At 37.3% G+C, this 16,823-nt stretch overlaps 1 protein-coding gene across 3 annotated transcripts in view; it reads right to left on the minus strand.

The window, feature by feature from the left end:
* Positions 1-16,823, minus strand: part of LOC109096391 (receptor tyrosine-protein kinase erbB-4-like) — a 293,046-nt gene that overhangs the window by 60,676 nt on the left and 215,547 nt on the right. For all 3 annotated transcript variants that reach the window (XM_042731733.1, XM_042731732.1, XM_042731734.1), the window contains exons 6-13: positions 15,557-15,675; positions 13,244-13,385; positions 10,921-11,034; positions 9,420-9,546; positions 8,461-8,534; positions 4,723-4,813; positions 3,162-3,361; positions 349-481 (exon numbers count right to left, since the gene is read on the minus strand). In XM_042731733.1, the coding sequence (XP_042587667.1) occupies positions 349-481; positions 3,162-3,361; positions 4,723-4,813; positions 8,461-8,534; positions 9,420-9,546; positions 10,921-11,034; positions 13,244-13,385; positions 15,557-15,675 (1,000 nt within the window). The remainder of the gene's footprint in view (positions 1-348; positions 482-3,161; positions 3,362-4,722; positions 4,814-8,460; positions 8,535-9,419; positions 9,547-10,920; positions 11,035-13,243; positions 13,386-15,556; positions 15,676-16,823) is intronic.

The following is a 16,823-nucleotide window of genomic DNA, read 5'->3' on the forward strand; positions in this document are numbered from 1 at the left end:
CAAACACTGTTATTTGTTTTCCAGCTCAACCGAGGTTATGTTTCATCATTGCAACCTGCTCTCCAAAGCCAGGGGACATGCTGCTCTACTGTTTTGTTATTGTTTGTCTAGAGGATGGATACATGAATCTGGGTGAAATCCCTGGAGAACGCAGCTAGCAATAGTTCAATCTTAGGAATACACATCTTCTACAAACGAACATTAATAAACAATGTCATGAATTGTCTTCAAATGACTCTACAACATTGGGTGCACCTGTGATACTTTAAATTTGTAGATTCATGTAGTAAAACTCCTGCACAAATAATGTGTTTAATAACTGTGGGAGTGTGGCATTTAACAACTTACCCTTCGTGCAGGTTGCAGGATTCGACACAGGTACGTCCCCTGCTAAAGAACCGACAGGACAAGCACTGGTCGGGCCCCGGACCCCAGCAGCCAGCATCAGAGCACAGTGGGTCACATACCATACGATCCAAAACTGCAAAAAATATGATCATTAATGCAGGAGCATTTATGCCAGTAAATATCTAACTTTCTTATAGTTTCCTAACATTTTGCATCTGTCAAAAATGGCAAATATATACAATGTATTAAAGGTATATATAATGTATATATAATGTTACAAAGGGTTTCTGTTTCAAATAAATGCTGTTCTTTGGAACTTCTTTATTTATCAAAACATCCTTAAAGAAAACGTATCACTGTGTTTCCACAAAAATATTAAACCAAATCAGCATATTAGAATGATTTCTGAAGAATCATGTGACACTAAAGACTGGAGTAATAATGGCTGTTGAAAATTCAGAAATTACATTTTAAAATATACTAAAATAAATTAAAAATAAATATAAATTTAATTGTAATGCTTTTTATATACTTTTATAATTATTTATATAATTATTTTTCTCATTTTAATTTTTATTTATTTTTTTACATATTTTTATGCATGTACATATGTGCAGAAATACATTATATACCAATATAATTTAAATTGTGTTGTGCAAATTGTGCAATTGTGGTTGATAACTTTAATTTACTATTTTTCTAACAAAACATCACCTGTTCCAAGGTATCACAATGTAAAACTAATTTCTGTCCATAGCTGCATTTCAATCTATTGCACATTTGCCTCAGAATGGTGCTGTCAGTTCACCCCTGGGAAACATCCAGTTGATAGAAAGAAAAGATCCTTTGCAAAACCGTGATTGAACACAATGTACACGCCATCTGTGAAAAATGCTACTTGTCTGGTTACGGATTTATTACACCTGTAAGAAGCTGGCTGTATATGAACCTCTGTATTTCAATTTGAAATGAGGACAGAATGGTCCAGGTGCCCACCCACTGAGGCACTGGATTGTGCAGCAGCTGGATGAGTTTTGAAAATACTGCTGACACAACCTCAGCATGTCTCACAGACGTCCTCTTCAACTTCTGAAACTATGAGAATTTCATCACCGAAGAGCATCCAGAGGGTCAAATGTAAGCAAACTTGTGAGCATGTGAACAAAAAGTCAGATGTTCTTGCTTCTCAAAATCTTGTGTTCCTGCTGATTAAGTGCTACTGACATTAATGAAAAATGGCGACAAATCAATTACTAGAAATTGTACTTTTTACTCAAACGGTTATACTGCTAACATAGTATGGGGAAAAAGTAAATAAGTATATATCATATATATATATATATATGATAAGTAATAACTTAAATACAGGTAACTTACAAATTTCATTCAAAAAACTTTTAATATATTTATAAAAAACATACTTTCAAAGTTCATTGAAAGTATGTTTTTTATAAATATATTAAAAGTTGGTTTTATAGTTAAAGCAGATAACTCCTACAATTGTTTTTTGTTGCTTTTGTCGTTGTTTTGTTTTTTGGACAAAAAAATAATAAAAAACACTTGTTTTATCTTTGTAATCTCCTAAGCTGACAATGTAGACGCCTGACAAACGTTGTTGTGACCATAGATATAAAGATACTATACAAAAAGCCCAGCATTTCTCAGGGAACAACATGTACCAGTTCAAGGACCAACTTGGTGCTTAGAGCAGCTATCCAACAGCACGAGGAGTGACACAAGGAAGTGGGAGCCCTTTCAGCTGTACGTTTGTGGCAGATGGATCAAAAAAATGCCAACTTCAAAGTTTTAACCTGGTTGAAAACACACAATTTGGGTTGCGTTGACGTCAAAAGCAGTGCTGGATTGGTTTCCAGGGAGACAGGTAAGAGCCAGGGGGATCGCTAAGCCCTACAAAAGGCTACGGTTACTGTGAGACATTAATGATTGCTGTTGCATCACAACATCCTGCGCAATGGAAAAGAAGGGCAAAAATAGGTTTTCTGATAGTCATAAACAACACTCAGCAGTAAGAAAAGAGAGAGTTCTTAAAGACAGAGGTCAAAGTAAATTCACTGTGGTGATTACAGCTTCTCCTGAAAGAAAAAAAAAGAAAAAAAAAAAAAACATCTGAAATGTCAAAAATTGTTGCAGGGTCTCCCTGCAATTAATTCCCTGTAATTGTTTATGAAGCGACTTAACGTTTGTAGAGAATGGGTAATTAGATTGGCGGTCCATGCATAAACCTGAGGCATTTGGGGTATTTTTTCAGGTTTACGGTAACATTGTTCCACACTTCTTCAAGTCTTCAAAAAAAAAAAAAATAAAGAACTCAAAGGACTTTGTGTTCTGGATCTCGGGGTGATTTTGAAGGGTAAAAAGGGAGTATGTGGTAGGGGCTTGTGTCAGTACTCGTCTTTCGAAGCAGAGTGAGACTCTGATCATCTGACACCTCCTGACCCCCTCCATCTGCAGAGGAACCCGGGCCCTCATGGCCCCCGCTAGGCTCAGTGAGGTGCACTGACCCAGGCAGAACGACAGGTATGAGGGAGCTGCACCAGCACCTTACAAAGTGACTGAGTTTACTGCCTCAAAGTCAGCGTGAACTCTCTCTGTGGTTCGGGTGAACCAAGATAAACAGCAGCTGGGAGCCAGAAAACAATCTTAGCCTTAACACATCTTCTTTTTAAAAATTTTATGTAAGACACCCCTCTTAGTAGACATTACTTGACCAGACCTCAAGTCAAATATCTTGGCTTTGGCTAATTTATCTCAAAGCCAAATGCAACTGTAGTAAAACAGAGCAATGGACTCACTGCATTCCTTGGTGTCACGGTTGTTGCGGATCAGGGCCTTCTGGGTGTTGGTGCGGAAGAGTCCCGTCCAGTTGACGGTGTTGTAGTAGCAGAGTTGACTGTTGTTGGTGACGTACACGTTTCCAGCACTGATCTCACTGAGAGACTGCAGCTTCAGTGAGGAAATCCACTGCTGCTTTAGCACCAGAAGAGAGATACCACTGAGGGAACACAAGGGAACAAACAGGAGAGGTTACCCATTATATAGATGGGTTAATTTAATTATGAAATGTCATAATTGAATAGACACAATTTTACACACACAAATACATAATATCTAATCAATTAAATCACATTTATAATTTTTGCTATAAAAATTGCACAATCCTTTATGTTTACTAGTTATGAATATTTATTTTATGTATATTAACCTTGGTATATTTAACCTTATAGAAAACCTTGAGACTCAATGGACAAAAAAGATCAGAATGAATAAGAATTAAACAAAAGAATGATATCTGACACAAAGAAAGCTACAATGATGGCTTCATGAACAAAAGGCACGAGTGACTTGTCAGTATGAGAGATGCTGTTGCATTTATAAAGCTAGTGTTTTAGCTTGCGTCCCCCATCTAGCATCGCTAAGGATCTCCTACTTCAGATGTGATGAGATCAGTTAATGCCGAGGCATAATCACAATGGTGTTTTTAATCACAGGCAGGCGTGCTGAAGAGCACATCAAAGGGGCTTTGAGACGGCCGTCAGCAGAGAGTCAGAGAGCAGCGGCAGAATGTGCAGGTGCACTTAGACACTGACATCGCTCTCATCCAGTTGATCTGCCTCTCAGAGACTTCTCTTCTGTTCTTCTCTCTCTGTGTTTTGTGCCAGACACATCAGACACAGAGCACATCATGTGACAGACGGTAATTGGTAGAGTGGTACAGCTTTCAACAAATGACCCCACTAATTTTAAAACAGACTGGCGGATCTGCGCTTCCCCTCTCTTCTGTCTTTCCTGACTCTTTAACTCTAATCAAATGAGTGTTGCACTGTGTGAATACAGCTTTTCATTCGTACTCTTTGAACTCTTGGCAATAAAGCCTTGGCCTCTTTAGAAAACACAAAAGAGGAGATTCACTAAGAATGAATTACGCTGTTTATTTACACATGCTGTCTGCGCTGTTTTAGCCTCAATTCACTAAAAGAATGACGGAAATGAGTAAATACAGCAAAACACTGATGTATAATATATAGATTTCAGTGAGTAAAGTGAACTGATTACTTTTAATAGTTTACAAACATTAACTTTTCATATCATGTGTAAATACGTGATATAAATTAATAATTCTCATTATTTTAAATTCAGATGTAGATATTTGGGTTTACTGTTCAAAATATAATTATTTTGTTTTGTTTAGGTTACTTCCGTGCTATGGTTCTGAATTGAATGCATGACCTGTAATAATGAATGCCTGACTGAGTTTCCCAGGTGCACCTGAAGGCAGTATTAAACTTGTGGAAGTAGGAGAAGGAGGGGGATTATTTCTGGAGCTGGCAACATAGAGTGAGCCTTGGATCTTACCTGTACAGAGACCTGCCTCCGATGGTTGCCAGATTGGAGAAGACACTCAGATCTGTCATGTTTTCTGGCCAGGATTGAATGTTTAGAAAACCTGGAAAACACAAGATGACACACTAAGTGAGCCAAATCATTAGCCAACATAGTAGGCACAAGTGATTCCACCTACTGTTATTATTAAGAGAAATGTATTACTTTCAATGCAGCATAATAATAATAAAAAAAAAATCCCTTATTAAAGGCGTTTTAAGTTATTAATGAGTGTGGATGAGTATATTGCGGACTGTACAGAGCGACATTAATGTCTTATTTGAGAAATACGACCACCATACAGAGCCTGACTATATTTTATTTTCATATCCTGCATCTATCTCCATTTATTTAATGCATATTGAAGAGCTGATAGCTATAGATCATGAAGACATTTTAATAATGGATTGAAAATAATGAATTATTTATTGAAGGGAAGACAATCTTGTGCATACACCAAGAAAAGACAAACAGGCCCTAAGAAAGAAAAAAGAGGACTTTCTTATTCAAGGACAAGAAGAACATAAATTACTTCAATTACTTTAACAATGCAAAGCCTTGATGGTGCATATTTCCAGTAATCACTGATATTTGATTGCCTTTCGAACTAATTCATTACTTTCAGGGGGACATGTTTGTGTAAAAGTGGCATCGTGTTAAGAGGCTAATATAAATATTATCCCTGTTCAGAGTTTATGGTCATATCTCTAGGCCACAACAACATGCTGTCGTGTAAGCATTTCTAGCATTCCTGGCCTGCTTTGTTAAAATTAGGTTTGGATTCCACATTAATTAGCATGTCTACCGGAAGAAACTACAGTAAATATTAATGTAGCCTTTTGATTAAGACATTTGCCTCCAGTGATGGTTTTCTAAAGGAGAGAGAAATAGCATTAATTATTCATAAATCATCTAAATTTGACATATTCTTTTCACATTGTTGATAGCCAGACTGTTCATTATTAATGCAAAACCTACAAAACGTGACTACAATTCTATGATGTTCACTCATAGAAACTGCTCTTTTAAGATTTGAGGTCTGAAATGAGGTTAAACGCTTGAGATTTTAAATTTTCTGCTGCCTGTGTCATTTCGTCTAAGGTTGTGGAAGCAGATTAGAGGAAGTGCCTCAGTGAGGTGTCGTTAGCGTGGTGTCTGCTGACACTAATTGCCTTAATGATAAAACTGTGCAATGGGAAGTCTGAAGGAGTGTGTGCAGTGCCTTGAGAGTGGGCTGCTTGCCTGTCTGTGTTGTAATCTGTTTATTTTACACGTGGAGGTGAAACTTCATCATGCTAATGGTGCTAACGAGGTCCCAGTGAACACCTGTCGGCTCCAGACTAACATCAGGAGAGTAATTCTGCCCCTCAAATGAATTGCACACAAGAAACACAAAGGGAACTGCTGCAAATGAGTTTGAGTAACACAACATACAGCTGCTGACACCAGAGGGTATATAGGCATGTGCCAACAAGACCCTGTAGCTAGGCAAAATACTTTTGATAATATTACACTACCGGATTCTGACTGGTTAATCACATAATTATATGATCAAATAATGTTGTATAATGACTGTCTATTTAAATGAATCAGTTGAAACTGAGTCTCAAAGACTTGTGGAAATGTTCATGCTTTAAAATGTTTTAGTTAAAAAATGTACAGTATACAGCCTGTTTACCACATAGGGTACTGTATTTTTGTATTGGTGCATGCACTACTGTACAAAAGTTGGCGTTCAGAAAGCAATGTATGTTTTTATTCTGCAAGGATGCACTGATCACAAGACACAGTAAGGACATGTATAAAATACCAGAAGATTTTAATTGTCAATACATGCTGTGCCTTCTGTTCATAAAAAATAAATAAATAAAAAAAATAAAAAAATCATGGTTTCTACAAAAATAGTACTCAAAACATTGTCAATGTTAATATTTATATATATATATATATATATATATATATATATATATATATATATATATATATATATATATAGTATATTTATATAATGATATAAATATATATAAACAAATATTTTGTGGATTTTGTGATTAAAAAAAACAAAACAAAATAAAACAAAATAAAATAAAACAAAAAAATAAAATAAAATAAAATAAAATAAAATAAAATAAAATAAAATAAAATAAAATAAAATAAAAACTTTCCAGCCATTTTAGAACACAAACATGAAATAATAAAGTTGAAGAAATATATATAATATATAAATATATCACATATAATCATTAAAAGGCACCAAAATACTGAGATATATTTTCCTGTATTCCTGAATCCCATATTTTCTGTATCTCCCAGTGCTAACCCCTTCCTCAAGGCGTGAGAGCAGAGGGTAAATCAGGTCAGCCTCTTCAGTCCATCTCTCTAGAGAGATGATTCACACAGGGATCGAGCTGAAGGCAGTGCCAGCAAAAGCCGCAGGCATTTCCCCAAATCTTCAAATACTGGTGGGGAAGCATCCGACTGAGGCTATGAAACATTCGTTTAATGTCAGTCAGGGTTGTTTGAGGTTTACTGGGAGTCATACAAAAATTAAATAACAGACTTAATCGGTGCTAAGGAACAGGGGTTATGCGTTTTATAGCCATCTGAAGGGTCTTTCTTTGCAGCTGCAACTCCTGACAGCTAGATGACCTACTTCATGCGTTGTACACCGAATTCAGTCAAACTGAGTAAACACATTCGATTTAAAAACCCACTGTAAAGAAATACATATAGCAGGTGCCTCTGAATCTGTCAAAGTCTTCAAGCTGGGGTCACAGAGCAGAAATAACACCTTGCCAGTGAAGACGTTGTTCTGTCAGAGACTGTGGCCACCTGCATATAGATGTGACAGCCTGACGTGCATGCCTCACTGACTTGGAGAGCCCTCTTCACTGTCACCACGGCAAGAGAGAGCCAGAGAGATGAAGAGTGAAAGGGAGAGAGAGAAAGAAGTGTTTTCAACTGCTTTCATGTTTCTCTCCTGCTCTCCTATGGGAAGCTCTCCTCAGTTGGAGAAATCTCCCTCATCATGTATTCATCATATATAGGGCCTCCCCGCTGAGAAATGGACACTCGTACAAACACAAACCCCTTTACACACATCACACACACACAAATCTACAAACGCACCAACACACTACTGTAGATCTTTCTCTGTGCTTTGTTCCATGTGTTTTTGATGTATTTTTCAATAAGACAGGTGGATTATGTAAATCTGGATAGGAGAATCAGCTATTTTTTCACAGGCCCTTCTTTATTAAAGTATATTAATGGCTCTGTTCTAAAACATAAGAAGATGCCTTGCTGTTTACTCTCTGTTACCTTCTAAGGCAGCACTCTAACTGATTTGAAACCGTACTACCGAAGGCTTTGGAATACTGTCAGTGTGTTACACAAATAAAGCTCTTTACGAAAAGAGCACAGGAAATGTGACTCAACTGAAAAAATTCATTATAAAATGTGACATAGCTAGTCAATATTGCCTACAGCATATATTTAAATACAGTATGTGCCTGCCAGAAGAGGACAGGTTCCCCTTGCTCAGTACTGGTTCATCTCAAGGTTTCTTCATTGTCATTTTAACTAGCTTATTTTGTAAAAGGTCTGTAAGCCACTATTTGTTTTTCAAAGATGCTTTGAAACAATATGCATTATCATATTACCATTATTATTATGTAAAAACCCAATCCAAGTAAAACTAACTTGACTTACCGGTGATCTCTCGAACGGTACGGAACACGTTGAGTTTTTCTGGATCCAGGGGCTCTATGTTGTGGTATACGTCCCTGTAACACACATTGTGATTGATGAAAATACACATTATATTCAGTATATGCTGAGAACCACATCTTTAAAATCAAGACGCATAAAAATGAACCTGATTGTGTAACAAGCTCTTAAAAACATCCCAGTATGTTGAATTTTCTCCATCTTTTCCAAGTCTCCATGCTTGCAGTACAGCAGGTTTTAATAGCACCATTAAGCTGAAGATCTTCGGGGAGTACGTGTCCAGAACACCTGCTGACGCAGCGTATGAGAGTGTGCGCGTGGGGAATATGTAGAAGAAGTATGTGCACTCCATATCAGTTGGTGTTGGAGATGATATCAACTGTATGCCTATCAGGATGTGTGTATGTGTGCACATAGCTTTTCCCAGCATGCTGCGGCTGCTGGCCCTGGATTGCTCTTTAAGAGCAGAGTCAGCTATATGGGGTTAGAGGGCCGGCCAATCAGGCGCAGTGGGATCAGAAATAAGCCACTGGAGGGAGCGGGTCAACCAGAGGTCAAATGACTTCTTGACAATCTGACAATCAAATATTTCACAGCACTTATATAAAGAGGGGGCACATTTCTCATATAAAATCACATTAACTGTGGCCATCTGGAGAGTCACTAAGTCTCGTAGGTCTTGATTCACTGTCTAAACTCGCAAAATGTTTTAAAGGCACTTTTAATGCGTGCTATTAAACTGGCCAGTGTAGTTTTTTTTTCTCTAGTGCTATTCTTCTACGTGAATCCCCTCCTGCATCATTAAAGCCGATGTTGTCTGATAAAAAGAAGCAGCATAGGTCAAACGGCTTTCGACAATCCAATATCCGATATTCAGCTGTAAAGAAGAGTGTAATGGCTGTGAAGTGAGTCGACGGAGGTTGTGAAGAAGCCACTCTCACCCTTTAATGCCTGTGATGAGGAACACCAGGTTTCCGTTGATCTTGGTGCAGTTGATGAATCTGTCGATGTTGCTGGAGTCGATGGTTTGAGCCGTCTGAAGGCTAGCAGTGCCGATCCCATCGCATGCTGCAACGTAAACCAGAAAACTGTGTTAAATAGAGATTTCAGATCATGTTTGATTAAAACTTTAAGAGAAAAAATAGATCCTTTAAGAAATTGGTAAGCAAGGTTTTGACTGTTTCTATTATAACTGCAGTATGTGGAAACTAGTAGCAAGCTACTAACACAGAAGTTATTTAACAGAGCAATATCTTTTCAAATGTTTAACAAAGGGATTTTTTTTCAATCAGAGCAGAATTTGCAATTAATCAGACTACCCTATGTTAAATGAGAGAGAGAGATGACATTCTAGAAAAGTGTTTATTGCCTCAGTTCACTGTGCACAATACATGTACTGTAATGCATTGTTTTGTCACAATACACCGCTGCTTGCTGGACAAAGTAGCTTGTTTACTGGAAAGGCTGTACTACCCTGATAACAGCTGACTGACTTGTCGTACTATTGAAAAATTTAGTTAATTTAATAGTTATTTATTCTCCAAGGCTGGTGGTAACTTTGTGTTCATCACCTTTGTCATGAAAAAATCCATTGAGCAAAATGACAGAATGAACAAGAAAGTAGTTTAACTTTCTCAACGAAACAGTGTCACACAACGTGGCCTTGAGTGAGCGAAGGCCGGAGGCCTAGAGTGAGCCACGGTCTAGAGTGAGCGGAGGCCGGCTTGAGAGAGCAGAGGCGTGCGGCTCCAGGCATGACGAAGCGGATATCGTCCTCTTTTGGAAGGCCAAACAAAATAGTTTCGCTTTCATAGTGAAACCCACAGCCTCTATACGACATGGCGGCAGCGGCAACAACAATACTACAACGAGAATAAATGGTACGCCTTCTTTCTTTGCGTGATTTATTTAGATTGTTTAAATGATTGTTTCTTTTCTTTGTTTTCAGAGAAAAAATGTAGATAAATGATATGATACAATATGAATAATTATATAATTCAAATTAATTACATTTAAGGTAAATATATTTTTAAATCAGCATTGTTATTAACTAAAATGAATTAAATTTAAATTAGATACATTTATAAATCCATTTTTGTTACTAACTAAAACTATTATATATATATATATAGTTAAGTAAAATAAAGCTGAAATAAAACACAACAATTAAGTAGAAATGTGGAACCTGCAATAAAAAAGTTTAAGCTAAAGTACTAAAATGATTAAAACTACAACTAAAATAATATACAATAAGAGTCAATAATACTATAACTGTAAATAAATAATACTAAAATAATAATGTTATAAATAAAGGAGTGTGTTCAACAGAAGTTAAGCTTCAGTTTTGGTATCACAAATTGAGTCATTTCACTGGTACTGGTACTGACAACTTTGGTGAACTTTTATGAGCATTTTGGTGAGTTTGATGGTGCGTGTAATCACCTTTTGGGCAGATATCAGTGCAGGGGATGCACATCTTGATTCTGTTCTCCTCCACCTCCATCTTGTTGCTGGGACAGGCTTTGACACAGGAGCTGTGGTCCACCACGAAGTTATCTGTCACACCACACACAGAGGCAGAACAAACGGTCAGACGGCGGCGTGCCCCTGTACAAACTCTAAGCAATCTCTGTGAAAAAGGCCATTGACATTTTGTAATGGTAGAGAAGAAACATCCATTCTCAGACAAAAACCATTAACACATCCGCGCCGATGCAGTGGGGACCGTGAATGAGGCGTGTGTGCGTAATGGAAAGAGCCCATTTCCGGCAGAGACTGTGCAGCCTGGCATCCATCACCAGAGAGGAGAGAGGGGATCATGGAGGGACAGATAAAGGAAGATGGAGCTCTCAAGTGCGAACATCTCTCTTCACCTCTTACATGTAATGTGAATCTCAGACTCTTACAGTGAACAACTAGATTTAAAATGTGACACCAGAAGAACAAATAACCCTGGGTAAAAAACACAACCCTCGCTAAACAGCTAAGAGAAACAAAGCTAAACTGAGCATTTCACTGTCGTCCCATTGAATAAAGCGGCCTTGTGTGACTGCAGAGGGTGGGTTGGGTTTTGGGGAGGGTCTCTGAGTACTGCGCAATAACATTCATCGTGGACTGAGCACTGGAGTGGGCGTCTGTCAGTGTGCAAACCCTTCATTCTGCAGCAGTGGCGGCCCAGCAAGGGGGAATAATGGCACTCGTGCTCACCTATCATCACTGCCATCACAGCTCTCTTTCATTTCTCTTCCCACATTCTCTTCTTTTCAAAGAAATCATGTCAGTTCACAAGAAACCTTCGTTGTTTCAATGAAAAAGATGCAAGATTCTTATCTCCATAATTACCCTAGGTCTATGCAAATTGGATAGAGAAGAACACAGAACCCCTTTGTTTTATATGGTGTTGAATTCCATGCATGCATATATTTACATTATTTTGGTCCTGATATTGCAAGGCCATTTAATCAAACATTAACGATGTAGTTGTACTGTACATCACTATTTAATCTTACTTTAATGTGGAACTGACAATACAGTATTCAACTATGTTTGAAGTTAACCCTTATGTTCTATTTGGGGTCTGGCCAATGAATTTCTATTATTTTTCCAGGAATTTTACAGCCGTTTATGAAATTTATAGAGTTGGCATTTAAAAAGAAGCCTTCTAGCTAGTTAAATGTTTTGTTCATTTCCATAACCCGGAAATTAATTTTTCAGATTCCCTAATATTACCAGGTAATCTATGACTGTGAGTCATATGAATTCTGTTCAGAGACTCAAAGATAATTTAATAGCTCAGAAATCATACTGAACACTATCAGGTAGATAATTCATGACGTTTCTAATAAAAACAATATTTCATAACACATTTAAATTTCATAAGATCGGTTTTGGGATCAGTAAGATTTTGTAATATTTTTAAACGAAGACTCTAATGCTCACCAAAGCTTCATTTATTTGATCAAAATACAGAAACAAAAATATTATATTATATTAAATTATATTAATATATTTTAAAATACAAATTATTCCTTTGATCACAAAGCTGAATTTTCAGCAGCCATTACTCCAGTCTTAAACGCGATCCTTCAGAAATCATTTTAACATTCTGATTTAAAGTTCAAGAAACATTTCATATTATTATTAATATTGATTTTCAATTCATTGAGGATCATTCAAATTCAAACTCCGCCTTTTGCAGTCACAGTTCTGTAAAGCATGAGTGCTTTGTAGTAAAAAACATAATTAAATAATGCACAACAATTTACACAAACATTATTGGTCTCTGAGTATCAAAAATAAACAGAATTCTCAACAGAACATGAGGGTTAACTTAATGTAGCTTTTAATGCCTATTTAAAAATTTTCACTTAAATATTTTTAGATCAAACAATAATTGGTGGACCCCCTGCAGTACTGCCACAGATCCTCTGTTGAAGACCCCTGGCATCTACATACTCTCCTTCCTTCCTTCCTTACTTCCTTAGGTCAGTGGGGAAACCAGAGGTCAAGAAGCTGAGTGAGATTTAGCAGACAGACCTACTCCTGGGGCTCTACATGCAGCCCTGCACCACATCAGGGGCTCAGAGGCGCGCGAGGACTCAGGTGCAGCCGATCCGCCTCATTTGCATTCAATCTCAAACATGCTTACATTCCCGAACGCGCCTCAACATGGCACCGGATATCCATGTATGTGAGTGAAAGATCAAGCTAGAAGTGTGCGTGTAAGCATACACATGTTTGTATTGGTTTTCTCTGTCTGTCTTACGTGGGCACTTTTTGACGCAGAATGCTCCATATGTGTATTTGGCCCGCGGGTTGTGCTCCAGCTGGAACGTGGTGGGGTTGTAGACAAAGGGCTGAGGGCATTGCGTCACACACGCACCGCTGTCGTTGAAATTAGTGCAGGCCTGGACACAAAGAAACAAGGTTATTGACAGAAATACACATTTATTTAAAAAAAAAAAAAAACAGCTGACTTAAACTTGTATTGCCAATCGTACAGTCTTATTTTAAGACATTATGCAATATAGAAGAATGTGCCAGAATGCAAAATTGCTCCACTAATCATCTTCGACCCACAAAAAAGTATGGCAACCAACACCAATACTGCATATATGCAATATAATTAAACAATGTGACTAACAAATAATGATTCAAACAGGCTTACGAAATAGAAAAAGCATTTTGCTTTATAAATCTGACTTCTAAAACATGTGAGAACTGTTTTCCGCCTTAGAGCTGCTGAGATGTTAAAAAAAAATTAAGGCATTGATCCAAATCCCAATGCATGCCGCGAAAGTGCATTTTCAATTAAAAGGGAACAATTGAGAAGTACAATATCAATGATTACAGCTGAGGATAACTAATTAAAAAACCAGAGAGGTGCGATAAATCGCTTTCTCCGAGGGCCGAAGGAGCGAGGAGCAGTCAGAGACGGTCGGGATCTGCCTAGGCAGCACGTAACAAAAGCGTTACAGAGGTGTGGCCCTCAGTCTCATTCACAGGAAGGCATTGTGGGAGGAAATGAGATTTTAATGGTATCTCCAGTGCATAGAACATGTCCTATAGGGAGATTTCTGGTCAAAAGCGAGTCATCTGTAGGCAACATGGATCTCTTTTGGAGAAGTGAATATCACAGCTGAACAAAAACTCAAAGATAAGGTTAGGGAGCTGGAATGGGTCTGCCGCTGTTACTGAAACACTTCTACAGTACAATTGCAGTTTTATGGGATGGCTGATAATGACTGACAGACTGTGTGTGTGTGTGTTTGGGGAAAAAGTTAAGAGGGTTGTGCGCGAGTGGGTTGACACTGAATTTTAAGTTAAGGCTTGTACAATTAACTACATAACTAGTGGCCCAGACAAGATGTCGACTAGTTGTTTATTTGATGTTTATGAGCATGAAGACTCCGGTTTCACTGCATTTTAACATTTGCATAATTTTACATACAGTGGGGTTAAAAGAATCCTCACTGAAATGTTCTTGCTTCCTTTGAAGCTCAAGATAGCCCTTAGATAATCTCAGTGAATCATCTCAAATCATGCTGGAAAACATTGCTGCTGCCATTAAAGCTAACAAAATACCAAATACTGAGGCAATCTGAAAGTTTTTTTTATATATTTTTTTTAAGTTCAAACTTTTACTCTGATTGTGAGTCTGATTATAATTTGTAATAAAATAAAATAAAATAAAATATGAAAATATGAAAATTATACAAAAAAATCTTTTTCAACTAGTTCAACTTTTCAATCAAATTGTGATGTTGATCATGTAATTTGTAATAAAACAAAACAAAGTAAAATAAAAAATCTTAAAATTCAGAAATTCATGTAATTTTTTTTTGGTTCAACTTTTCACTCAAATTGTGATGCTGATCATGTAATGTAATGTAATAAAAAAAAAATCCTTACATTCTGAAATTCATGTTAATTTTTCAATTTAACTTGGTAGCACTTAAAAAAGGTCTCATTATTTAACAGTAGTAAATGCATTAACTTACAATGAACAATACATTTGTCACAGTGTTTATAAATCTTTGTTAACCTAAAAATACAACTGTTCATTGCTAGTTCATGTTAGTTCAAGCGCATTAAATAATATGAACAAATACATCCGATTATTTTAATAATGTATTCGCAAACGTTGAATTTTAACATTAACAATGATCAATAAATGCTTTAAAAATATTTCTCTTTGTTTACTTTAAACACTTTAAAGTTTAACTCAAATAACTTGTAAAATGTATTAAAATAGAAACATGCAAAATGGCCAGTGGACTCAGACTTTGAAACCCCATTTTATATTTGACTATGATGGTCAAATACATAAGAACACAGTTTGTGGACAAAGGAATTTTCATCCTGCTGTCACTATATAGAGCAAACTGAAGTCATGTGATCTGTGGCTAGTTGACACAGCCTAAAACATCAACTAGTGGCAGAGCTAATCGACTAGACACTGCAGTCCCCAATATGATTGAGTGTGTGTGTGTGTTTGTGTGTGTGTGTGTGTGTGTGTGTGTGTGTGTGTGTGTGTGTGTGTGTGTGTGTGTGTGTTACAGGAATACTGAAGACATACGAAGCAGTCTGTGTCCTTCGGTCCTGAACAGCCTCCAGCACACTCGCGATGACAGCAGTCACTGACGTACGGTCCAAAACATCGGCCATCACACTGCTCGGCACACACCGTCTTCGTCACTGAGAAAGAAACAGCGTAGGACAAGTGCTTGTGAAATGTGCATTTTCTGATGACAGTTAGCATCTGTGTGATGATTTCTTTAACCATCATTCCTCATCGTACTACACAGTTGTCTGGATGCCAGTAAGAGTCACACTGTGAGTGAACAGAGCTCTAACCAGGGAGAACTTGTGGGTATGTGTGGTCTCTTAATTACAGAGTGATGGTGATCACAGAGCATCACTGCTTTCCTATTTCTGCTAGTGATCCTCACAGTAATGAATATAGACATCCACAGTAATTCCTACCATATGGCATGCAGAATACATCTCCAGTGTAGCTGCTATGTGAGCTTGGGGAGCTTTCTGAAATAAGGCCAGAAGTATCCTTTATGTACTGTAAGGATGCAAAGGCAGACACAAAAGCTTGTCTAACGTACTGTAACACTTCTTACATTGCCAGGATGTGAACAAACATCATGAGCATGATACAATCACCATCAAAATGGAGGAGATATTATTTAGGTATTTCAGCATGATAGACATAATAATAAAAACCAAACAGAAGGCACAGCCCTATTCTGGGAAAGGGGGCAGGGAGCAGGAGCTCATTTGCATTTAAAGATACATGCATGAAAACAGCGTGCTTCTGCTTCCACTCAACATAGGCATTTTCAAAATTACATAATAAATGATATGTGGGGTATTTTGAGCTGAAACCTCACAGACACATTCTGGGAACACCAGAGACTTAAATTACACATTGTAAAAAGCGGCATTATAGGTCTCCTTTAAGGCATCCTTGCTTAATAAAAGTGTTCATTTGTAAAAAACAAAAAAAAACAAATCTGTGTCCTTACTGAACTTTTGAACAGAAGTTGAACAGAACTAACTGTAAGCATGTTGACTTTGATTAATGTAAGCATGTTGACTTTGACTAACTGCTACTCTTCCATCACATAAGTTGACCTGAAAGAGAAATTAATGTGAGTAAGTGTGTGTGTTACTAGCACGGTGGTTGTAAAAGGCTGTAATTGGATTTCCACAGCAGCATTTGTATATGCACTCTTGTTCGGGCTGACTGCAAGCCACACAGCCTCCTAAAAATGCGTGTTAATTCTTTATCAAGAGTTCATAAGACTCTCAAAGTGTGACAGGATTCAGATGTA

This window comes from Cyprinus carpio, chromosome B9 (assembly GCF_018340385.1).
Source record: "Cyprinus carpio isolate SPL01 chromosome B9, ASM1834038v1, whole genome shotgun sequence".
Classification (NCBI taxonomy): Eukaryota; Metazoa; Chordata; class Actinopteri; order Cypriniformes; family Cyprinidae; genus Cyprinus; species Cyprinus carpio.